This window comes from Pelobates fuscus, chromosome 5 (genome assembly GCF_036172605.1).
Source record: "Pelobates fuscus isolate aPelFus1 chromosome 5, aPelFus1.pri, whole genome shotgun sequence".
Classification (NCBI taxonomy): Eukaryota; Metazoa; Chordata; class Amphibia; order Anura; family Pelobatidae; genus Pelobates; species Pelobates fuscus.
In genome coordinates, this window is record NC_086321.1 from 94,605,762 (window position 1) to 94,632,672 (window position 26,911).

Genomic DNA, 26,911 nt, shown 5'->3' on the forward strand with positions numbered 1-26,911 from the left:
TTATTGGGGACTGTTCCCTGTTGTCCCCAAAAGCAGGACACCAGGAAACATCATCGAGATGACAGGACTGTCCCTCTGAAATCGGAATGATTGGAGTCCTGAACCAACATTTATTGATTTTATGAAATACATAAAGCACAAAGTAGTCAATCACCCTCAAGTCTACAGTAAATCAAATAATTCCCTGGATTAGTGTCTGAATTAAATTATAATAATGCACAACTTTACCAGCTAAAACAGGCAAAAATGTATTTTCTTTCAGATTGACTTCATCACTAAACATTATTTGAAGTGAATTTGACATATGTATTACCAAGACTGTAAAATCTGACGTGACTATGACATCACTTTTCCATTCATTTGAATGCCTGCATCCTTCTAATAATTAGATTTGTAGACCAGAGTTACCCTTAGCCAGTCTCTGTTATATATCCATTATGTTTTTGTACTTCTTGGGAGGCATTTTGTTAAAAATGCAATGCTGATTAAAATTAAGGAACATATTTTTTTATTTATTTTTTTGTAAAAAAAAATGTAACGTAGAGAACTGTACTACAGAGCAAATGCTTCTGTGTATCTTTGCCTTTTTCTTATAGGCAGATGTGTCTTTTGAGATTGTTAGCAGGAAGCCATGTTTATTTTGTGAGTGGGTAATGGCAAGACAATGTGAAGCTTTTGGACTTCCTCTCCTTATGATGGCATCTGCCGCCTAAAACTTTTAGAGGAAAGGCTAGGGGTAAAGTGCAATGTAATCTTGTCCACATTGAGACTTCTGTGAATTAGTCCTTAATAATTTCTGGAGAGTCTGTGCAAAGACAAAAAATTGTATTTTAAGTATTCATCATTGCTGAAATGCAAATAAAGAAAATGTCACTTTCTACATAAATTTGGTTTTAAAGTTCTTAACTACCTTTCCCTTAAAATAGAAATGATAGCTATAACTTAAAAGCATGAAGTAACGCATAGAGATGTACATATTACATATTCGGGATTGTAAAGAGTGCAACAGAGGAAATAAAGCGGAACAGGGCAATAAAAAAACTATATAATGAAGTAATACAGTAAGAACAAGTATAGAAGGAGGGAGCTAAGCTACGATTACTGTATGTTATGAAAGATTTGTGAACTGCCATGTACAAAGTCATCAATGCTTTTCATGGTTAGACTTTTTTAAATATCTAGTAACCTACAATGGGTCTAAGCTAAAAACTGTTTTGACACGCCATTTGTTTTTAGCGTACGATAAAGGTACTAGAAAAATGTTGCATTGCAAAGTACATGGCTGCAGGTCAATAGCGACCCAAATAAGTGGAAAAAGGATCAGACTTCAGTCCAGAAAGGAGTTGCTTTTAGGCAAATCTTCCAGACATGTAAATAAGAGTTTCCCACCCCGTATCTTTCACCAATTATATCAAGAAAACATTAATTGTCCTTCCTTGCACCCCTTTTGGCAGTTACAAAACACTGCACACCTCACAAGACGTGCCATTTTTGGACCCAGTCGTCTAGCCAACACTATTCGGCCTTTATCAAAGTTACTCAGATCTTTTCGCTTGCCTATTTTTCCTGGTTCCAACACATGATATTCAAGAATTGACTGTTACTACTGTAAAGTTCCAGGCACATGTTAAAGAAAATGATGCTAGTGCTTTAAAAAAAAAAAAGTTTGTCTATTAAAAATAGAAATGTTAAGTTTATTTAGATCAGTTAGCACAATGCAAAATGACTGAACAAAAGAACAATTTAAGGTAGATCTGTATTTGGTGTCACCATCATTTCCTTTCAATTCTTCTGTGTACACTTGCACACAGTTTTGTAAGGAATTCGGCAGGTAGGTTGTTCCAAACATTTTAGAGAACTAACAAAAGTTCTTTTGGTGGCATAGGCAGCCTCATTTGCTTATTTTTCTTTATGTAAAATGATGTACAGATCTGGGCTCTGTGGAGGCCATACCATCACGTCAAGGACTCCGATGTTTTATGTTTTAAGAACACATGTAGGTAAAAATTCTGTTACAGTATATGATCATAAATTGATTGCAAATCGTTTCACGATTTGCAAAATAAGCCAATTTTGATAGATCATATTCTAGACAAACCTAGTGCCTGCTCTTAGAGATTTACCCTCTTACATGGGACATTCATTCACATGGGACTATCTGCATAGCCATGTTTAAATAAGGTTCTTCGTTTAGCACATTTCCATGTCACAGCTGCTTTATATCAGGCACTATATAAACCTTGAACTGAAGAGAGTCCCATTTAGTTACCTGCAAAATTTCCTTTATATTCCTCTAGAAATAAATTCTGTGCACATGTACATATAAGCCCATACATAGAGGACTGTACAATCTATTACGGACTGCGATACTTAAGTATTAAAATGAGGACTTGTCTCTATCTTGTGTGCTACTGACATATTAGAACTTGATTCTTTTTCAAATGTAACCTAAGACTCCCACCTAGACACCCATAATGTACATTCCATATTATTTCTCTGCTTCAGCGATAAATACAGATTGATTAAACAAAAGTCTTTAAAAAAAAATCATACCTGACAAAAATGACCAACCACAACATTTTTCTTGATTGCTAAAGAGTCTGAGTCCTTTTCAATTATGTATAATTCTAGACATATGTTTTGAGGGGAAAAAAACATCGCTAAGCATTGAAAATAGAACTTTATGTATGAAACACACATTTCCTAGTCTAGGTTTTTTGCGGTCTCTTATGTTCCAGCAATTATAGTTTTAATTTCTATGACCCAATTTTTACGTTAAGTGTGTTCTAAATTCCATATTTTGGGTAGTGTCTTGTGACTAGGCTTGAAAGACAGTCTGAAAATGCTAAATATTATACAGTTAGACAAAAATATTCATCTTTTTAAAACCACTCTAAATTAGTTTAGTTGATATCCTTTATAGTGAAACTGACATTCAAAAAGTAAATGTAATATATTCATCAATAGCATATACATTTCCATCCAAACTAAAGCTGCATGGTCATTCTGTTCATAATTTTAGCATTCCATTTCTTCCAGATTTTTCTCATAGAAAGGCATTTTAGCTATTGACTTAATGGAATTCCAATCTTTTAAATGAATGTATTTATTTTTAACATTGAACGGTTCCTTTTATTTTTTACATTAAGGGAACCCTTTATTAATAAAAAATAAAGTAAACTCACCTACTACCCAACGCCGGAGTTATGTCATTGGAACAGAATCGAACCATGGTAGTAATAATCCCCAAACATGGATGCACTCATCCAATCTTTCCCATGCAAGAACACAGCTGAAACGGTCTGTTATGGGCAGAGCTACCTCCATTTAGCTTTGAACAGCACAAGCATACCTATTGATTCACTTGGTTCTCTAAATTGGCTGTTGTATCTAAATGATCCCGCAAATTCTGCTTGTCCCATTTTATATGGTACAATTCAGAATGTATAATATCAGAATTTTGTGTAATAAAGAGTCTTCTATAATGTCATACACTTTGACAACTCATAGTGCCTGCTGTACAGGCTCCCCACACATACCGTTCTTTAATTGGTTTAGTACTTCAAACTGAACTTCCACTTTTAAACAGGTCTGACTGCCTTATTCTGTCATTTGGAGTTTTAGAAAAGACCTGAAAATTGTAAGTATGTAATTGAATTAGGAAAATGCAGCTTAAAGTTTTATGTGCTTTCTGTGATTTGTAATAGGCTAAAAGCGTGTCTGCAAAAGAGATGCATACACTGCAGACTGTTAATCTTGGAACATATGGCTTTAGTTTTCACTCTTGTGCCTGAAATATATTGAAATAGTTTCCCAATAGACTATCAAGATTACTTTACTGCAAAGATGAGGGGGTTGGGGGAATCTTAACAAAAAAAAAAAAAAGAGAGCAGGGTGTAGCATTATATAATATAATTGGCTAGCAAAGCATTTTAGCCGTATATGGTGTGTATTTATCTACTTATACATACCACACAAACAGCCTCCTGTAAGAAGGTCTGTACTTCATTGTTACCCAAAATCCTGTTTCCCTTAAAGGACCACTCTAGGCACCCAGACCACTTCAGCTTAATGAAGTGGTCTGGGTGCCAGGTCCAGCTAGGGTTAACCCTTTTTTTTATAAACATAGCAGTTTCAGAGAAACTGCTATGTTTATAAATGGGTTAAGCCTTCCCCCAAAGCCTCTAGCGGCTGTCTCATTGACAGCCGCTAGAGGCGCTTGCGTGATTCTCACTGTGAAAATCAGTGAGAGCACGCAAGCGTCCATAGGAAAGCATTGATAATGCTTTCCTATGCGACAGGCTGAATGCGCGCACAGCTTTTGCCGCGTGTGCGCATTCAGCCGACGGGGCGGAACGGAGGAGGATCGGAGGCAGAGAGCTCCCCGTCCAGCGCTGGAAAAAGGTAAGTTTTACCGCTTTTCCCCTTTCCAGAGCCGGGCGGGAGGGGGACCCTGAGGGTGGGGGCACCCTCAGGGCACTATAGTGCCAGAAAAACGAGTATGTTTTCCTGGCACTATAGTGGTCCTTTAAGCATACTAATAGTAGGGTGTTTAGTAAATTGTGGTGAGACCAAACACAGTAAAAAATATCCAGAGAGCAGTTAGAAAAATTACTGTTGTGCATCACCTGCATATCTCAAGTTGGAAACTCTGAGAAAAATATGTTTCGACAACTATCCCAGCATTCCGAGTTTGACATATAAATTAGCACAGACATTATGTTTTAGACCTTTTGGATCCCCTGTAAGGAGAAGCACCTACATAAACAATGCTTGGTTTAAAAAAAAAAAAAAAAAGGCTGCATATAAACGTCCATTGTTAAAGGGACACTATTGTCACCAGAACAACTACAGCTTATTGAATTTGTACTGGTGAGTAGAATCATTACCTTCAGGCTTTGTGCTGTAAACACTGTCTTTTCAGAGAAAATGCAGTGTTTACATTACAGCCTAGTGATAACTTCACTGGCCACTCCCCAGATGACTGTTAGAGATCCTTCCTGGGTCATGGCTGCCTTGAATGCATCCAAACATTCAGTGTCTCTTCCCTCTGCATGCAGACACTGAACTTTCCTCATACATTAATTCAATTCATCTATATGAGGAGATGCTGATTGGCCAGGGCTGTTTTTGAATTGTGCTGGCTCTGCCCCTGATCTGCCTCTTTGTCACAGCCAATCCTATGGAGAAGCACTGTAATTGGATTAGGCCACCACTTCTGATTATGTCAGCAGACAGCTTGCTATTCTGAGGCAAACAGCATGCAGAGTTACAGCTTCAGACTTGAATACAAGTAAGAATTTGCTGTATTTAGGTAGGCATGTATCTAAGAGCTGTAGTATGTATATATGTGTATAGCTGCTATAGTCTGTGTATGTGTAGATGTGATGGTGTGTGCATGGGGTATACAGTGTGTAGTGTGTATGGTGGTATACTGTGTGTATAGTGATGTACCTTTGTGTCAGTAGGTGATTTGCTATTTTTGTTTTACTATATAAAAAAAAAGAATGATTTCCCCCTCAATGATCTTACCTTGCAGGGAGAGGAAGGCTTTCAAATACCTGGTAGTCCAACTGGCTTTCCTTTCTGTTAACAAGAAAGCATTGCACGCACAATGCCTTTTAAAGCAGGCCACACATATCTATCACTCTTGGAGCTCCGGCACTAACATTTAATGTCAGAGTTACCACGGCAAGGCTCTGACACTGTACATGCTGGAGCTCACGAGGGGTAGTGATAGAGGTGGAGGCTAGAGCAATATAGACTTTCCAACTCCTCTCTCCCCCCACTGTATTAGGCCACCCCCTTGACATTGCAGTTTGCTGGGCTGGTGAGGGAGATCTTTGATCTCCTCTTTGGTCCATTAAGGGACAGAGAGCATTCTGGGTTAGTGCTGCCCGGCATAGATTGGCCAGGGAAATCTTTTGATCTACTCTGTTGGCCTTGGCACATGGCCATCACAATACACTGGGCATTTGCCTAGTTTCCCGATGGCCAGTCAGAACCTGCTTATAGGTATATAGATAGACAACGATACAGAAAGAGAGCGAGATCTATAATATTGTTTTGCACTTACCAGCACCTTGCCTACATTTTAGTTCGGTAAGATAGAATTATTAATGGGGCAGCCTGAAATTCAGCCTCAGCCAGTGTGCCCATATGTGTGTCTGTATAGTCCATTCCAGCGCAACTGGAATTGAAGAAAAAAGGCTTCATAAAAAAGTTATGCCAATACATTTTAAATACATTTTTCTAAAGTTGTTTTGGTTGCAGTTGTTCATTTATCACATTTACAAGCTTAGGTCCCTCACTTTGTTCTACCAAACTCACAAGAGAACCAAAACCAGTAGATAATTAGGCCAAACTGTCCTCAAAGTGCTACTATAAAATTAAAACATACGATATTGAGTAGCTATTGATCCTGGGACGACCTGAGTCATAACAGGTCAGACACTAGAAATCATATTTTGAAAGTGTAGGCTATTCAGTCAATGTCTAAAATGTGCCTCTTTACACTTATATAGTTCAACAGAAAGTAATAAACTGAGTTGATTGAATATGCATCTGATATAGGTGCTAATCATTTTCTATTGTTGGATAATTCCATATGAAGTACAGTATGTCTTATGAAAATATTTAATCGGAAAAGTTGATATTGATGCTGAAAGCCCATACATATTTGTCAAAAGAACAGCAGAATTATTTTGTAGTTGCATACTACAGGGACATTTCTTTTTAATCAAATCATTAAACGTGTCATTTCACTCAAAACTCATAAAAATGTAAAGAAGCGCCTTATTTTCTTGAAAGGGAATAGATGGTGAACTATAGAGCCTGTTTATCCCATTACACCCCTTGGAACATTGATGTCTAACCATTGTCAACATATTCCTTTACATGTATCTTATGTAATGTGTTGTTCATTTAATAGTGCCAGCCTCCTCTTTGCACATTCATGTTCTGTCTCTATGCATTACCACTCTAAACAAACAATTCCACCATCACTCTTGGTTCCTCCTCTGCACACTTGTTGAGAAAATTATTTATTAGTGATATATAGTGCAATATATACATTAATCATAATATGTTTAACCCCTTAAGGACGGAGGACGGTTCAGGACCGTCATCTGCATTTTTCCATTGCCGACCACTGACGGTCCTGAACCGTCCTAACTTTAAGATGTACTTACCCGATCGCCGTCGTTCCCCCGGTGGCGATCGGCGGTGCTCCCGTTGTGGGGAGACTGCCTGCAGCCCAGACAGTCTCCCCATGGCTTATTAGGACCCCTGGGGCCATGTGATCGCTCAACTGGGCGACCACATGGTCACAATAGGTGTCCATGTGTCTGCCTGCAGGGGGACTGTCTGTGCTGACAGGCAGTCTCCCTGCAACTGTAAAATAAAAAAAAATAAAGTTAAAGTTAATAAAAAAATAATAATTCTATATGTGTATATATATATATAAATGATATATAGGCATATATTATACCTATATAATATGTCTATATATCATATATATATAATGTCATACTAAGTGTATTTTTATATTAATATGTACATATATTAATATAAAAATACACTTATAATTAAATTACACACGTGTCTATATATATAATATATATAATAACTATATATATTTTATATATATATTATTATAAAATACAAATAATAAGTAATTTAAATTAAACATGTAAAAATAATACAAATTTAAAAAAATTAAATATCTATACGAAATTTTATTCTAACTGTATTTTGATATTAATATATATTTATATCAAAATACACTTAGAATGAAATTGTATATATATATCTATGTATATATAAATAAATAAATAAAAATACGAACTATTCATATGTCCATATACAAAATTACATAAATAATTATATAAATATACACGTAGACTTCAAATATATAAATATGCATATATATTTAAATTCTACGTGCGTATTTATGTAATATTTTTACATAATTAAGTTATTTTATTGATTGCAATTTAAGGGACCTGCCTGCCAACCCAGGCCGAAAGTCCAGAGAATTTAATTTGCTATCACTGTATTTTACCCTGTAACGTTCTACGACACCCTAAAACCTGTACATGGGAGGTTTTACTCGGGAGACTTCGCTGAACACAAATATTAGTGATTCAAAACAGTAAAACATATCACAGCGATGATATTGTCAGTGAAAGTGACTTTTTTTGCATTTTTCACACACAAACAGCACTTTTACTGATGATATAATTGTTGTGATACATTTTCCAGTTTTGAAACACTAATATTTGTGTTCAGCAAAGTCTCCTGAGTATAACAGTACCCCCCATGTACAGGTTTTATAGCGTTTTTGAAAGTTACAGGGTCAAATATATGGGTCAAATATTTTTACATTGAAAATGGCCAGGTTGGTTACGTTGCCTTTGAGAGCGTATGGTAGCCCAGGAATGAGAATTACCCCCATGATGGCATACCATTTGCAAAAGAAGACAACCCAAGGTATTGCAAATGGGGTATGTCCAGTCTTTTTTAGTAACCACTTAGTCACAAACACTGGCCAAAATTAGCGTTCAGTTTAGTTTTTTACTTTTTTCACACACAAACAAATATGAACGCTAACTTTGGCCAGTATTTGCGACTAAGTGGCTACTAAAAAAGTCTGGACATACCCCATATTGAATACCCTGGGTTGTCTACTTTAAAAAAAAATATGTACATGTGGGGTGTTATTCAGCGATTTATGACAGATAATAGTGTTACATTTTTAAAATGTATCAATAGTGACATTGTATGTTTTGAAACCGCAATATCCTACTTGTACTTATAGCCCTATAACATGCAAAAAAATAGCAAAAAGCATGTAAACACTGGGTATTTTTAAACTCAGGACAAAATTTTGAATCTATTTAGCAGTTTTTTTTCATTCGCTTTTGTAGAGGAGTAAAATATTTTTCACATAAAAGTCAAACATGTTTTTTTTTTCAATTTTTCATCATATTTTTTCATTTTTTAAAAATTAAATTACATGAGATTATATAAATAATGTAAAGAAAAGCCCCTTTTGTCCTGAAAAAAACAATATATAATTTGTATGGGAACAGTAAATGAGAGAGCGGAAAATTACAGCTAAACACAAACACCACAAAAGTGTAAAAAGATGCCTGGTCGCAAATGTACAACATCGCAAAAACAGTCCGGTCCTTAAGGGGTTAAAGGTTTTTAAATACAATTCTTATATTCAGTTGTTTGCTACAGATTCCAAGAGGTGGATTTACTAAACATGTGGTGGGGAGGAATGTGCATAAAAACAAAAGTGGTTATGGTGCAACCTCATTATTAAAAGGAGTTTTAGAATGGTTTGATTTCATACCTTGGGTCATCCGGCCAACACCCCCTGTAGCGGAACTGCAATGCTGTGACTGAATATCTCCGCTGTACTCCTCTGGAGCTAGAAGGGAAGCGCTGGTTAACGAATATAGCCCATATTGCCAGCCTTATCTTTACTTCCCTCTGGAATTCCGTTTCATCCATAGTTGGTAGAGGTGTAGCACTGCTGTCTGAGTAGCTTTCGCTTTGTTCCTGGCTACCTTACTCCTTGCTTCCAAAATCTCTTTTAAAGGGACACTATAGTCACCTGAACAACTTTAGCTTAATTAAGCAGTTTTGGTGTATAGAACATGCCCCTGCAGCCTCACTGCTGAATCCTCTGCCATTTAGGAGTTAAATCCCTTTGTTTATGAACCCTAGTCACACCTCCCTCCATGTGACTTGCATAGCCTTCCATAAACACTTCCTGTAAAGAGAGCCCTATTTAGGCTTTCTTTATTGCAAGTTCTGTTTAATTAAGATTTTCTTATCCCCTGCTATTTTAATAGCTTGCTAGACCCTGCAAGAGCCTCCTGTATGTGATTAAAGTTCAATTTAGAGATTGAGATACAATTATTTAAGGTAAATTACATCTGTTTGAAAGTGAAACCAGTTTTTTTTTCATGCAGGCTCTGTCAATCATAGCCAGGGGAGGTGTTACTAGGGCTGCATAAACAGAAACAAAGTGATTTAACTCCTAAATGACAGTGAATTGAGCAGTGAAATTGCAGGGGAATGATCTATACACTAAAACTGCTTTATTTAGCTAAAGTAATTTAGGTGACTATAGTGTTCCTTTAATGTTGTTCGTTTGAGAACGGAGTAATTTGTCTCCATTCGCCTTCCAGTCGCACTGTCGCTATCCACCGAACCTTGGCTTCCTTCCTCTGTGAGATCTGGATACCGTCGCTGCCAACCAATTGCAGCGGAGCTGCAGTGCTGAGACTGAATATCTCAGCTGAAATCCTCTGGAGAGGGAAGGGAAGCGCTGGTTAGTGAATATAGCCCATTCCCCCAGTAACTGGGCGACACACAGTTCTTGGAGTCAACTGATTTTTATTAGCCCTCACACGGCTTTATATGCACAGCCCCATAGTATGGGGTCTCCAGATCAAATTTACAGGGAATTTTCCCAAGATGCTCTGGGTCTGAGAGATAATTGAGCTGGGAATTTTAGATAACGCAATTATCTCTGTTACATGAAATTCATAAAACATCCCAAAAACATCATAAAACATTACAGGAACCACAAAATTCTTAAATCCCCAAATACCCAGTATCTGAGCGCACAACATATCTGAAAAGCGTTCAGATTGGTTTGGTGGAACGAGATCGCTATTCGGGAGAAGATTTCTCCAGACGGCCGCAAGGTGATGACCTAAAAGAGTTCCAGAGAATTCAGGGCAATGGCCCGTCTTGGTTTAGGAGTTCCTGCATGAACGATCCCCCTGGCTCTTAGGTAGCGAACGCTCCCCCAGTTGGTAGATCATATCTCCCGAACGTGGTTTATGTAGTTGATCGGGAAATTATACAGGCAGCAGTACCATCTTGACCAGGGTTCGTGAGAACATGTAGCCGAAATTGGTTCCACACACTCGACGACCAAGTACCGCTGCCTGTGTTTGGGAGGCAAAATGTCCCTTAATTGCGATTAACAGCCAGGGGTGGTCAGTGTTCTAAGTCAATAACAGGGGGACCACACAAGTTCTGTTCTGTTCTGTTCCCAAACATGGGGATACGGATCTGTTCGCAAGAACTCAATATGGGTTCGAGCAAGTCCAGGGACTGATGCCAGGTCCGCCACACCCCCCAACTACACTACTTCCTATGGAGAGCACAAAGCACTCTATGTGAGTCCGGCATTGCAGGGCTTCATTCAGAAGAAATATGGCCTATAAACAAATGATGAAAAGAAAAAAAAAGCCCTTTTAGTAAACAAAGTAATAGAAACATTTTTAAAAATTAAAATTTCCCAAAAATCACAAAATAGACAGATGTCGAAGATTCATTGGAACCTATCGACTAGGGGAGCAGGTTTTAGATTTGTTTGTTAATTAAACCACATTGGTAAATTACCAACTTTATATGTTTCAGAATTGGAATAAATAAACCATATGTTTTTTTAAAGAAAGCTGAACCTTAAATAGATTTGGATTTTTGCACCCTGCAGGAAACCACTGTTGAAAAAAGAAATTGGTGTACCTTGCTTGGAGATTGTGGTTTATTTAATAGTCTGTGGCAGAATGTGTATATTCTTCTCCTAGCTCAGAAGAGCTAACGGAAGGTCCTGCTTTGGAGCTTCCAACTCTCCTTAGAACACAGTGAAGGTGGAGTGTAGCATCCAGTTGACTCCAGGTAAGAAGTAAACCATTCTTAAATGGTTTAGCTAGTTACAATAGTGAGATGCCAGGGCACTACTGGCACCATAATCACTAAAACATGCTCTAGTGGTAATGATGCTTGAAATGTTTGTGTTTTTTTTTGGGTTTTTTTTTATTATTAGTATTATTATAAGCACCACAGAATAGAACATGCTGCTCATTGCCTCAAAGCAGAACATTCTGCTCTATGGCATGTCACTGAACAGGTTAGTTACACTGGTGTGATATGTCTAATGGGACCTTACACCTGGTCCCATCTGTAAATGATGTTAAAATTAGGGGGTTTACAACCATGAAAACACAACACCATCCAGTACTAGCTAATGGCAATACAATTTCCTTTCCTATGGAAATTTGGTTTACATTTAAATATGATCTCACTATTAATAGCATCTATTTGCTGATGTGTTGAGGCTGTCACCCTACCCCCAACATTTACATCTATTAAAATACTCTTTAATTTCAAACAAAATAAAACAAGCGTTAATTTTGTTTTACAAGAGTTAAAAAGTACTACACTAGCACTAGCTGCTTGAAAGGGAAAAAAAAGTGTCTACATTTTGTGAAATGTGGCTGAATTGCTCTAAAACCGTTTCACAGCAATTAAACACAAAAAAAAAGTATCTCTGACGCAATGAATATAAATAAGAATAATCATCATAAAATAAAAGTGCATAAAAGGCTATGATACTATTTACATCCAAAGTTGTCAAATGTACAGCAAATTCTCATTGAGAGTAAAACATAGAAGTTAAAAAAAGTATATATTGTAATATAAATATATACAAAAAAAAACATTAACCCCTTAAGGACAGAGCTTCAGAAGCTTGACTTACGCTTAATGACACAAGCAATTTTTGCATTTTCTTGCTGTTTGCGTTCAACTGCAATTTGCATCTCTCTCATTTATTGCACCGACACATATTATATACTGTTTTTTAAAGGACAGAAAGGGCTTTAATTTGATATAACATATATATATATATATATATATATATAAATGCTTACTTATTATAAAAAAATACAGAAAAATGCAAAAAAAATGAAAAATATTGTTTTTTTACAGTTTTTGCAATCATAATGTGTGCATAATTAGTGCAGGTTAAGGAAAGTAATTAAAAATAAATTCATTTATTTGTTCTGATTTACAGAATATATAATGTGTCTGGGATTTTCAGTTTTTTTTTGGTAGTTACAGGTCACAAAGCACAAGGAGTAAAATAAAATGTTAATGTGGAGCGATTTTAGAATTTGGTATGTTTGTCTTGTAAGCCTAATAGCCATAAAATAAAACAAAATTGCCACACAAAAGTATATATTTATATAAAGTAGACATCACAGGCTATTTACCGAAGGTTGTTTTGACACTTTCTACGTAGCCATTTTACCGCCAACCTCTGCTAAATATTGGAGTTAAATTGTGTTTTTTGGGGGTTTTCGCACACAAACTTATAACAAAGAACTTCTCATGTGTATTTTGTAAAGTTGGTGTGTGCTATTCCTGTACAAAGTTTAATTATGTGTTCAGTTACTTCTGCTGAGTACAACGGTACCCCCATTGTATGTCTTTGGCACTATTTCGTGAAGCTACAGTGCCATATAGGAGACCTGTCCTTTTCAGTATTCACAGTAGAATTTTGAGAGACGGATTTAATGAGCCTATGCTTCCATTTGGGGTATTATAACAGTTTGACTGTTCAAAAACCCCCACAAAGGCCTGCCATTTGTAAAAGTAGACACTCCAGGGTATCTCATAAGGTGCATATTGTGCCTTAACATGCCCCCATTTTTTTACCATTACATGACAAAGTATGTGGTAAAAAATAATTTTGTGCATTTTTTACATACGGATTGCATTTTTGCTGGGCATTTTGTATATTTCATATGTGCCACTAAGTTCAAACCCCCCCAAATTATGCTCAGCTAAGTCTTCTGAGTAAAAGGACACCCCCATTGTATGTCTATGGCACTATTTCGTGAAGCTACAGTGCCATACAGGAGACCTGTCCTTTTCAGTATTCACAGTAGAATTTTGAGAGATGGATTTAATGAGCCTATGCTTCCATTTGGGGTATTATAACAGTTTGACTGTTCAAAAAAAAAACCACAAAGGCCTACCATTTGTAAAAGTAGACACTCCAGGGTATATCATAAGGTGCATATTGTGCCTTAGCATGCCCCCATTTTTTCACCAATATATGCCAAAGTATGTGGTAAAAAATAATTTTGTGCATTTTTTGACATACGGATTGCATTTTTGCTGGGCATTTTGTATATTTCATATGTGCCACTAAGTTCAAAACCTCCAAATTATGCTCAGCTAAGTCTTCTGAGTAAAAAGACATCCCCAATGAATGTCTTTGGCACTATTTTGTGAAGCTACAGTGGCATATTGGAGACCAAGCCTTATCAGTTTTCACAGAACTTTGAATTTTGACGCTGGGCCTATGTGCAATTTCCAAGCATCTTCGTAAGTTTTAAATTCAAACTACCCCACAAAGGCCTACCATTTCTTAAAGTAGACACCCCAGGGTATTTCAAAAGGCATATTTTGAACCTTAGTGTGGGATCATTTTTCCGCTAGCTTGTACCAGGTGTAGTGGTAATAAGCGTTTTTTCTGCCTTTTTGACACACAAAGTGAGTTTGCACAGTATATTTTGCAAACCTTATGTGTACCACCACTCTATAATACTTTATATGTTGCTCAGCTATGTCGGCTGAGTACAAAAATACCCCCGTATGTACCTTTTCCAGGTATATGTGGACATCGGAGGGGCACATTTGGGACACAGCCATTCCATTTTTTTTTCAAACTTTAAATTTTTACGCTGTGCCCATGTCCCATTTTAGAGTATTTTACCAGGCTATATAATCCAAATACCCCATAAAGCCATACCATTTCTTAAAGAAGACATCCCAGGGTATTTCAAAAGGCATATTTTGAACCTTAGCGTGGGATCATTTTTCCGCTAGCTTGTACCAGGTGTAGTGGTAATGAGCGTTATTAAATTAATTTTTTAACTTTTTAAAACTTTTTTTACTTTTTAAAACTATTTTTTAAACTTTTTTGTTTTGCTTATTCATTTTTTTAAAGTTTCCTAAACTTTCGTAAAACTTTTTTTACAGATTTAACATTTTTCTAAGCTTTTTCTTTTACCGTTAACCCCTAACTAGCAGTAAGCAGCACTAACAGTAAATTCCCCATTTTCCCATAACTCCCACCCACCCCAGCTAGCAAAATATTTAATTATACAATATTTAAATTAGTTAATTAAATTAATTTAACCCCTGAGGGTTAAAAAATAAATAAAAGTTAATCGTCAGGGGTTAAAAAGAAAATTAGATCACAGTATAATACTGTGATCTGTATTTTGACCACTGTAGGCAGTGATAGACTGGCAGGGAAGGGGTTAATTTTTATTTGGACTGGGTAAAGGGTTTATTTTTTTTTATTTTTTCTTTAAACGTTATTAAAACTTTTTTTAACTTAATTTTTTAACTTTTTAAAGCTTATTTTAAAACTTTTTAACGTTAACCCCTAGTTAGCCTAACACTAAATCCCCCAATTCCCCACTAACTTCCACCCTCCCCAGCTAGCTAAATTTATAATTTTAAAATATTTAAATTAATTAATAAAATAAATTTAACCCCTGAGGGTTAAAAAAAAAAGAATTAACCCTCAGGGGTTAAAAAAAAAAATCAGATCATATTAAAATGTAATCCCTGCCAATTGATCACTGTAGTCAGTGATCAATTGGCAGGGAAGGGGTTATTTTTTTTATTAATATGGGTAAAGGGGGGTGGGATTTTAATTTAACTTTTTTTTTACACACCAGGGGGCAGGATCACTGAAGATCCGTCTCCCTGCACTTCACACTGAACCCGGAAGTGCAGGGAGGTGGAGGTGAGTATGCAGAGCACATGTGCCCGCTCAGACATGCTGTCAGAGCGGGCACATGTACTGGGACAGCCCGATCCGGTGCTCCCGGTCTGCCTCTAATACAGAGGCAGACCGGAGCACCATTAACCCCACGATTGCGGCGATCTGGGGTTAATTTTACCGCGTGACAGACGAGGTCCGTCATCCGTCGTTAAGGGTATCCCCTGGATGACGGACCTCGTCCGTCACCCGTCGTGAAGGGGTTAATACACTCAGAAAGGTAGAGCAATACATTGTGCAAAAAGCACTGAAGTCCAAAGGCCAGTAGCTTCCTGTTAATAGTCCCTCAGTACACCCCTGCAGCGGTCTTTCAGATTTCTCAATGAAGGAGAAAGTGGAAATGTCCACGCTATGAGAAAATGCTTTACAAATTTTCCAAGTAGAGCAAAATCCTCATTCAAGCTAAACTCCTTTCGTTCACTTGGACTATTTTAAGAGCTGCTCAAGACTCTCCGATAATATTCTTATTTATAGTCTTCACAGTCCCAACTGATTAACTGATGAAGGTTTTCCCCTGGAACCATAAGTAGCTGTGGGTCAAAATTTATAAAATATAATCCAAAATAACTTTCTAATGGTTTACATTCATATCTATATCCTGGTCCATAACTCTTTGAACTGCGCTAGTACCTTTTTAATGGTCCGTTACAGTATATAACAATGTTACATCCAAAGTGATCCACCAGTATTCCTGCTTTCAGGGAATAGACAACAGTTACTTCATGATCTGTGAGGAATTCCTCAAATATGAAAGAGCCAGCTGGGCATAATTTTGTAAAAAGTAGTACACATATTGTGAAATATTACTGGTGAAGGACCCAATTCCACTAATGATAGGACAACTGGGGGGATTGACTAAACATAGATATGTATAATTAAACTAATCTTTATTTAAAATTTTATTCAACACTTCTTGGCGTTGTTTTACCTTTTTTAAAAGGTTCTGTTGGGTTTACTTCCAATTTACAATATATGCCCTTATCCCCCAATATTCTATTTGCCTCTTCAATATATTTGACCCTATCTAGGATTATTACCCCCCTAATTTGTCCACAGGTTTGGAATTTAGAGATATTCTGTCTACTTGACAGCACATTTCTACACTTTATATAAATTTGCACTACGCAAAAATTAAAAGTGAACATAATTTCAAAGTTGGTGTTTACATTGGTGCATTTAAAAAATATTAGCACAACTAATTTTTTCAAATGATACAAATAAATATAAATGTGTTTGTTTATTTGTTTTTTGTTGCAGTCAAAGCTTAAAATATTAAAACTAAAACAAACAACTATACATGTACATGTGTTATATGTATGCCGAATATTAATGGCATGATCCCACAACTCAGTCAAGCCAGCGTGCTTTAAAGGTGTACTCTAAGTTTAATTACGTGTATAGATCATGTCCACTTCTCAGTTCTTTGCCATGTAGGAGTAAATCACTTTTTAATGCTCCAGCTCTACCTTACACAGCCTCCCTACACAATTCCTGTAAAGAGACAGATCTAATAAATTAGTTTTAATTTAGAATTTTTTATTTTCTGCTCTGTAGTCTGCAAGAACTTTTTTGAGCAAAGTTCAATTAACAGTGCAGGAGATAAACACACTGTGCTGTACAATCTTATTGAAAATTAAACCATTTTTTTCATGAGGCTGTGTGAGTCACAGTCAAGTGAAGTAATACTAGGGCTTCATAAACAGAAAATGATTTAACTTTTAAATGGTAGAGAGCTGTGAGACTGCAGGGGCATTATCTAAATATCACAACTATCTCATTAGGCTAAGGTTGTTTTGGTGCTCAGAGTATTCCTTTAAGGTCAGGTTTATGTAACTGGGAAGAATAGACTTACATTTGTCTTGTGTGCTGTTTAAGAAAAAAATGTATAGAAAGATAACATTATACATTTAAGATAACAAAGTAGATAAAAAAAAAAGTGAATACCAAACATGGCCATACTGTACAATATAATATATTTAAATTAAAATGCATTGGAGTCCACTTGAAAAGTTACGGCATGCAAAAGTTATTTTTTTTTTATGTTTTTTTTTTTTTTACATATCTTTATTGAGTTTTCAAGAACACAAAACAAGATAGGGAGGAAACCGTCTACAATTGAGTAGCATATTAATATGTAATTATTGGGTTTACAAATATAGAAATAGAGCAATGTGAATACCAAACTATTGCTGCTTGTTATTCACAATCCACATTTTCTATGATGACTTTTTGTTAGTTATGTCACAGTCCGACATAATAATCATAATTATACTTTCACTTGTGTAGACACATTATTTTCAGTTCATTGTTTGTATTTTCCTGGGATTTTGTACAATCCAAGGTGTATTTCAATTCACTAAAATTTGTGATTTATGGAGGGGTATAGGTCAGGAGTTTATTATGCTGAAAATCACAATAGCTGTTTTGTTTAAAAATTTAGTGAGTCAAGCATGTTGAAAGACAAACAGATGAAGAATTTAAAAAAAAGAAAAATCCTTTGGAACTAGTCATGTTGTTTGTTTTGCTATAAAAAGGAAATGTAAAATGTATGAGTTCTGGGCAGTAATCCACAAGTATTATAATATCACACATTAGGTATACAATAAATACAGCCCAAGAGTTCTGTTTAGTGTTATAAATCAAAATGTTTTGTTTTCATTTTTTTTTATTAACCTTATCAACAAGGCAAGTTAAAATGTCTACCTTACACTAATATGTTGAATATAATAATTTACGACAGAAATCTTCCACCAATAATGACACATTTTTTTGTTTGACCATTTTCAGCCTATCGCAGCTCTCATTGCAGTGTCAATTGCAATGAAGGAAGAAGTGTAGTTGCTGCCTTAGCCATACCTCCAGTCGGAGCAGGGCTATGAGTAGCCAGGGACCTTATTTAGTATTAAACTGCTCGAAAATGTTTTAACTCTGAATGGAGGAATTGAACTAGAGGACTCCAAGCACTATAAGCAATTCAATTACATGAAATGGTTATAATGCCTACAGTGGTCTTTTAAAATGTGAGTCTCTCATTAATACTTTGAAATTAAGCCTTTCCCCTCTCCCCTCTCTCCCCCCCTCCCCCCTCCCCCCCCCCCCCCATACATATCGAAGGGGGATGTATGTGATTTGCCGTCTGGTTTGCCTGGTAGTGTTTTTTTCATTCACAGATACGAGGACCAGATTAATTCTGTAATTTTGCTACATGACTAATTTTGTCTTTGATTAGTCTACCCACGCATACATCCCTACAATCCTGGAGCTGTTGGTTCCCTAATGTCCTGCACCCATGACAGGCTGATACGTTCCCTCTTTTGTACTGACTGCCCACTCCCTTGTTGCCACCCCCACCGTTACCTTGTTCCCATCCACACAGATCCTTTATCCTCCTAGGTAAAAATGAGATGCCCTATGCATTATACATTTTTAAGGGACAAGAAGAGATTACATGTAATGTAATATAGATATATATTCAAACTTTACATTCAGTGGGTTAAAAAAAAAAAAAGTACCTGGAATTACATTAATTTATATTGCTTTCCAGAGTATCATATGTGTCATATGCCTAGAATATTTTTTTTTTTTCAGTTACATGTCAGAAATGACAGCAGCAGCAAAGCGTTTCAAACTGTGTGTTATTTTCTAGACTGTGAATTGACCAGGGAATTTTATGTTTTAAATACACTAATGGAAGTGCAGAGTATAATCATACTTAACAATCTAGCCACGATCTCATAACATTTTTTACAGTTTAATAGCAAATATTTAAAGGGATACTGTAGGAAGAAAAGCAACTTTAACTTAATGAAGCATGTTTTGTATAGATCATGCCCCTGCAGTCTCACTGCTCAATTCTCTGCAAATCACTTTGATAAAGCAGCCCTAGCCACACCTCCCCTCAGTGTGACTCACACAGCCTCCATTAAAAAAGGTTTATTTTTTTCAACCAATCTTACAGCACAGTGTGTTTACAATTAATTGAACTTTAATCACACACAGGTAAATGCTGCAGGCTCTGTCATGCAATTAATAAAGTAGAACATAGGAACTTCTATTTAACACCCCGTGCAATAAGGAAAGATTAAAATGTAGACTTATTTTCCTTGAATTATGTAGCAGCTCACTAGTTCATATTGTCCTGTCTTCGTTTTCTTTTGAGCAGAATTGTATAGCTATTTTGTCGCTAATATTGGTAAAATATGTTAGCACTGTAGTGCTTGGAATGGTTTATGTTGCTGCAAAATAACTAAGATTTGTAACATCAAAAATTGGAATTGTAACTGGAATGTCTCATTTTACAGCACTATAGCAATTCACTGGTTCAACTTATCTCATAAAGTTTTATCATTTGCAAAACTAAATACTCAAGAGTATGTTACATGGTGTATTTTGAAACATATCATGATACCCATTTTTTTCAACTAAGTTCATGCCAAAATTTATAAAAAATTCTGTTAGTTTTCACACGCGCGTTCCATTTTATTCCAGATTTCATAAACCAGATGTGCAAAATTGTAGTAAAATAGCCCAAACTATGTTGACCTTTTTCTCCAAGTGTATCAATATCCCATTTGTAGCTTTCCCAGGTTTTTGTAATGTAAAGGGCCAAATTAGCAACCTGCTCATTTCATTATGTTTGTGGGTTTTTTGTTTAGTTTTTTTTTTATTTTATTTAGAACTAGAAATGTGTTGCTTGGTTTGTCTCATTTTGTGGCATTTCAGCTGGTCATCAATGTTAATTTCTCATTATTTATTCGAAGTCTAATAGTGTGAAAAATTCTTTTTTACCATTTTCTTGCAAATGGTATTTTATTTTTAATTTTTTTGCTTTTTTTTCAACCACATATCACACTTTTTTCTGTAAATATTGGATAAAACATATCAGTTATTGTAGCAAAATTATATAATATGGCCTTACAGTGAAAAACAAAGCTGTTTGTAAACAGTTTAGTTTGGCGAGTTACCAATGTCCGTTCAATTAAATGTAATTACTCATTAAAATTTGTTTACAAATGGCTTTCATTCTTCCATCAGTCAGTACTGGCATTTCTAATTCTAATTACCAAACTGACTATGCTAGTATTTTTCTGAGTTTTTGCAAAATCCCCAGTGGTATCAAGCAACATCTGCAAGAGTCATGAATAACTTTTTTGGCTGTACTCAGCAGCAAGGAAACCTGCAGCTGATCATTTCTGCCTCATTTGTAGGTGTCACTGCAGTGGGGATTAGAAGATTACAGGCAACGTGACACCCCAGCCAAGCCAAAGAAAACTTTTGAGATAAAATACATCTAATTTTTCAACCAATGTTTAACCAAAACAAAGACCAATTAGGACAAGCTTCAAGTATGGTCAGTGTTCTGAATAACAGAAGTGTATACTGACTTTTCCATTCCACCGCATGTTAAAAATATTGTTACTTAGTGCAGTGCGCAGAATTGGCAAACCTCATCACAGCTGTAACGTTTTAGGCTAAACACACCATTCTCTGTTGGTCTTCAAATTTGATAAAAGTTGAAACTTGGACACATATTCATTGCGTGAATAAGAAATGGATCCAATAATGGGACTATTGCAGAACCAGGTTATTACAGAGCTTGTTTTCTGGTTACTCTAGTAATTGTGTGTTCCTTATCTTTACTAGTCAATTATACAATTTGATAGTTCTGGTGTATTGTGAAATTTAGATATATTTTTGGGGGGGAGATTCACCGAAGGGTTATATTAATATGGACTTGTTTTGTATTAACTTAAATGCTACATCTTAGGAACACAGGCATGTGCTTTTTAAATATTCAGAGTAAAATAAAAATTAGTTTTATGTACTATCTTGACTATATTTTTGTTGTTAAGAATTTGGACTACCACTGAAAATGTTACTTTCTATTTTATAATACTTGTTTCTGGTTCTACTATTAATAGTCTACTTTTTCTTCTGGAATTTAAAGCCATTTTTACCTCGCCCTTGTGAAAAAATAGGTGGTCTCTGTTTATTGCTGCTTAAGCAGTTGCAGAATATTTTGCTAACGTTACTGAAAAAAGGTGTGGATGTTTAATGAGCCATATATAATACACATGCAGAATATTGGGCTGGCAGTCTAACCAGGCAAGTACAGAATATATATATATATAAACCATATGCCTTACAATGCCATTCTTGTAACATGCAAGAAAAAAACAATTAAAACTGTAACACAACTAAGATAAAGTACCATAGGTTTTCAACAACAAATTAGTACGATTTTACTGACAAGTAACGGTGTCAGGGATTCTAGATATAGACTTCTCTATGGTGTTTTTTTCCATTTTATTCTGAACCAGTATTTGGTTAGACCAGCTAAAGATTCAAATTTCGGCATTAGAGGAAAAAAACAAACCCTGGAGGTGGCATATGGTAATTCAAGCCAATTTAGCATCCTTGAATCAAGATTTTTGAATTTTACAAAATATCTTTATCCAGAAGACGTGGAAGCAATTGCATATACAGTGTATTAACTGTATTACTCACAAATGTATAGATTAAGTTAATTGTGTGCTTCCTTTATTTTCTAACAGTAGGTTCTCTTGCATCAATCCCCCTCCCTGAATGCTGGGCGCTATATCTTATAGAGCACAGAATGCAACAACAGCCTAGACATTGAGCTCACCTATTGGGTTCACACCCACTGTAATGGCTCACGATTTCCACTCACTAGCCATTGGTGAGTGGCAGTTACAGACTGGCAAATAGAAATTCATACCTGGTAAGTGGGCAGACTTGGAGCAGTAAGTAACTTATAGGTTTGTCCAGTAGTATAGGACTTGAATTTTTGAGCCTTGCTTCCTTGAGCTTCTGGCAAAGATATCTCTAATGAGACACAATGGGGTATTTTTTATATAGAAGCTCAAGGAAGCAAGGTGAAGGGTCAGTGTAGGACCCGCTTAGGAAGCCCCTTAGCAGGCGGGCTTCCCTCCAGTTGCCATTGGAGTAACTAAATGACCTCCATTTGTCTAAATATACATAGGGATTAAGGAGAGAGCACAGGTAACTTTTCCTTTGGTTTTTACAACATGGAGGTATAGTATGATATAGAAACATAGCATAAAAATTAAATGAAAAAAATAATTATTTATGAAACTTATAGCACATTTTCTTACACAATGTAGAGAACAGCATCAGTTATAAAATAACTATTTCATTTAATTCATGTCTTGTTTTACATCAGGTTGTCCCACGTTCTCCAGTTTGACGAAAATGAAAAAGGTAGAAAAGTGAAAGATGCAAACATGCAGGACGAAGACACATTTGAAATATATGACCCGCGCAATCCAGTCAATAAGAGGAGAAGAGAGGAAAGCAAAAAGCTAATGAAACAGAAAAAAGAAAGAAGATAAATTACATATTGCACGCATTAATTCCATGTAACTGACCTAGCATGGCTGCATTTTTTTTTATTGCTGTTATTTCTTAATTTGTCATGACGTTCTGTTTTCAGTTTAGTCACAGCTATGAAGATTTTGATTAAAGTGATATTTAATTATAATTTTGCATACATCTAAACTAGTCTAATTTCTTTTTAGTTCATATCAAAAATCTTTTGTCTAAGTGAACGTGAATTTGCCCCAATAACATGATAGAAGGCAGACTATATAGATTATAGTGCTGTATGTAACAATTTCTAATTTCAGACATGTGGTGGTTATTGGAGGTTACTTGAAAAGAATGTCTCCCCAGCGCGTTTTATTTTAAAGTAGCACTATTTTTTCAAGGGCATTCTGAAATCTTTACTGCATTTGAAGGAAAGCAAATTGGAGCAACAACACTGGGAAGTAGATTTCTATATTTTAAACATAAAAGCCAATGCCAGTGCTTATCTAAAAAAATAAAATAACAAAAAGATAGATTAGGGAATTCATGTTGGGTAATAAACTGGCGTACAGAACAAAGTACTATATAGATCTATATGTTGAGTATTCTGTCTTTGGTACTGAAAACTCTTATTCTCTTTGTTCTATGTGACACACTCTTATATTCTAATAATCAGACATTTTGAATATTCATTAGATAAAATCAAAGTTGATTAGGTAAAATCAGAGCATTAAACTAAAAAAGTTGCATTACATAAGCAAAAATATCTATTTACTCTCACTTAGTACCCCAATAAACCCTTTACGTGTTTCAAAGGAAATAATGAGTGATGGTTCAGCCTGTGTTTAATATGCTGTGTTTAGCCTGAGCCTTTTGTTGCATCTTATTTAGTTTTAGTTTTCACTGCGTTAAAGACATTTTGATCTTCACTTTTGTTTCCCTTTTTAATGTCTCATTGTGTCCATAACAAACTAAATCCCATTTGTGTTTTCATATTGGCTGGAGGGCATTTCCATGTATGCATGCTTTCTTACTTTTAGCGAGACATTTTCTCACATTAAGTCAATTCCCAGAAAATCTTTGCAGCATCAGTGTTTGGGTATTTGCTTGTCTCTACATTCACAACCAATCTAGAATCATAAACCTTGTCACCTTTTCCAATGATTTATTTTCCAAAGCCAGTCCACATTGGTAACACTGTCTGCTTTAGTTTACCCAAGATTGCAGCAGGTTTGTTTTGTTGGCAGTTCAGGAATATATCATATTTAGTGTGTTTGTATTCATTTATAACCTTTTACAAGATCATTTGTATCTTTCAAAATGGCTACAAATTGCCTCTGACCCTTGCTATCAATGCTGTTCCAATCTTCTAGTCCAAGGGTAGGCAACCTTCAGATGGTTTGGACTACATCTCCCACAATGCTCTTATAGTCATAATGTTGGCAACGCATCATTGGAGATGTAGTCCACAACATTTGCTTTCTAGCATAGCAAATTATATCTATCAATGATATATATTTATATATATATATATATATATATATATATATATATACAGGGAGTGCAGAATTATTAGGCAAGTTGTATTTTTGAGGATTAATTTTATTATTGAACAACAACCATGTTCTCAATGAACCCAAAAAACTCATTAATATCAAAGCTGAATATTTTTGGAAGTAGTTTTTAGTTTGTTATTAGTTATAGCTATTTTAGGGGGATATCTGTGTGTGCAGGTGACTATTACTGTGAATAATTATTAGGCAACTTAACAAAAAACAAATATATACCCATTTCAATTATTTATTTTTACCAGTGAAACCAATATAACATCTCAACATTCACAAATATACATTTCTGACATTCAAAAACATAACAAAAACAAATCAGTGACCAATATAGCCACCTTTCTTTGCAAGGACACTCAAAAGCCTGCCATCCATGGATTCTGTCAGTGTTTTGATCTGTTCACCATCAACATTGCGTGCAGCAGCAACCACAGCCTCCCAGACACTGTTCAGAGAGGTGTACTGTTTTCCCTCCTTGTAAATCTCACATTTGATGATGGACCACAGGTTCTTAATGGGGTTCAGATCAGGTGAACAAGGAGGCCATGTCATTAGATTTTCTTCTTTTATACCCTTTCTTGCCAGCCACGCTGTGGAGTACTTGGACGCATGTGACGGAGCATTGTCCTGCATGAAAATCATGTTTTTTCTTGAAGGATGCAGACTTCTTCCTGTACCACTGCTTGAAGAAGGTGTCTTCCAGAAACTGGCAGTAGGACTGGGAGTTGAGCTTGACTCCATCCTCAACCCGAAAAGGCCCCACAAGCTCATCTTTGATGATACCAGCCCAAACCAGTACTCCACCTCCACCTTGCTGGCGTCTGAGTCGGACTGGAGCTCTCTGCCCTTTACCAATCCATCCATCTGGCCCATCAAGACTCACTCTCATTTCATCAGTCCATAAAACCTTAGAAAAATCAGTCTTGAGATATTTCTTGGCCCAGTCTTGACGTTTCAGCTTGTGTGTCTTGTTCAGTGGTGGTCGTCTTTCAGCCTTTCTTACCTTGGCCATGTCTCTGAGTATTGCACACCTTGTGCTTTTGGGCACTCCAGTGATTTTGCAGCTCTGAAATATGGCCAAACTGGTGGCAAGTGGCATCTTTGCAGCTGCACGCTTGACTTTTCTCAGTTCATGGGCAGTTATTTTGCGCCTTGGTTTCTCCACACGCTTCTTGCGACCCTGTTGACTATTTTGAATGAAACGCTTGATTGTTCGATGATCACGCTTCAGAAGCTTTGCAATTTTAAGAGTGCTGCATCCCTCTGCAAGATATCTCACTATTTTTGACTTTTCTGAGCCTGTCAAGTCCTTCTTTTGACCCATTTTGCCAAAGGAAAGGAAGTTGCCTAATAATTATGCACACCTGATATAGGGTGTTGATGTCATTAGACCACACCCCTTCTCATTACAGAGGTGCACATCACCTAATATGCTTAATTGGTAGTAGGCTTTCGAGCCTATACAGCTTGGAGTAAGACAACATGCATAAAGAGGATCATGTGGTCAAAATACTAATTTGCCTAATAATTCTGCACTCACTGTATATATATATATATATATATATCTATATAAGATGCCAAAATACCAGAGTATTGCAGTATGCAATGATACCTTTTTCATTGGACTAACATAATATTTCAAAGACAAGCTTTCAAGAGTTTTCCTCTCTTCCTCAGGTCTGAAGCAATAATCAATCTGATAGAGCTTAACACTTAAAACAACTGATGTTCGAGAAGGAGAGGGAGGGGGTGAGTGGGGTGTCATAAATAGCAGAAGATGTGCCTGAAAGTGAGAGGTGCCGGTTAGCTGAGAATAGCCAGAAAAAGTAAAGAAACAGAGGAGAGTCAATAAGCTAGTAAATTAAAAAAAAAAAAAAAAAAAAAAGCAGCAGAGCAAGGCATTCATGTATATAGCTGCATATATGTATGTATATACATTGATCCAATAAAGGTGAAGCGAGAATATTAAAAAATAACTATATAAGACATTAAGATGTGTGTTTATATAAAGTTAAATTAAGTCCATAATTTCTGGTGTTGAAATCACATTTTTGCCTCATTCCATTTTAAACATGCATTCCTTTGAGTCTTTGTTTGCTGTATACAACAGCTTTGAAACACAACTTGGGAAAAGATGCAAAGCCACTGAACCACTCATGGACAGCTGTTAGGACCTGGACATTTTGTTAGAGTGCATGATGCCACATATCCCATCAAATATTAAATGAGCTACTGACTGTCTCTGCCGTAAAGCTTAAAATGGGCTGTGGCTGGATCTTCCAGCAGGATAATGATCCAAAACATCAAAATCAACACAAAA

The 26,911-nt window shown here is 36.0% G+C and overlaps 1 protein-coding gene across 1 annotated transcript in view; it reads left to right on the top strand.

Moving 5' to 3' along the window:
* The window catches only part of CWC27 (CWC27 spliceosome associated cyclophilin), a 218,161-nt gene extending 194,960 nt beyond the window's left edge, over nucleotides 1-23,201 (top strand). The window contains exon 14 of the mRNA XM_063454063.1: nucleotides 22,884-23,201. Coding sequence (XP_063310133.1) covers nucleotides 22,884-23,052 — 169 coding nt within the window. The 3' untranslated portion in view covers nucleotides 23,053-23,201. The remainder of the gene's footprint in view (nucleotides 1-22,883) is intronic.
* Nucleotides 23,202-26,911: the final 3,710 nt, after the last annotated feature.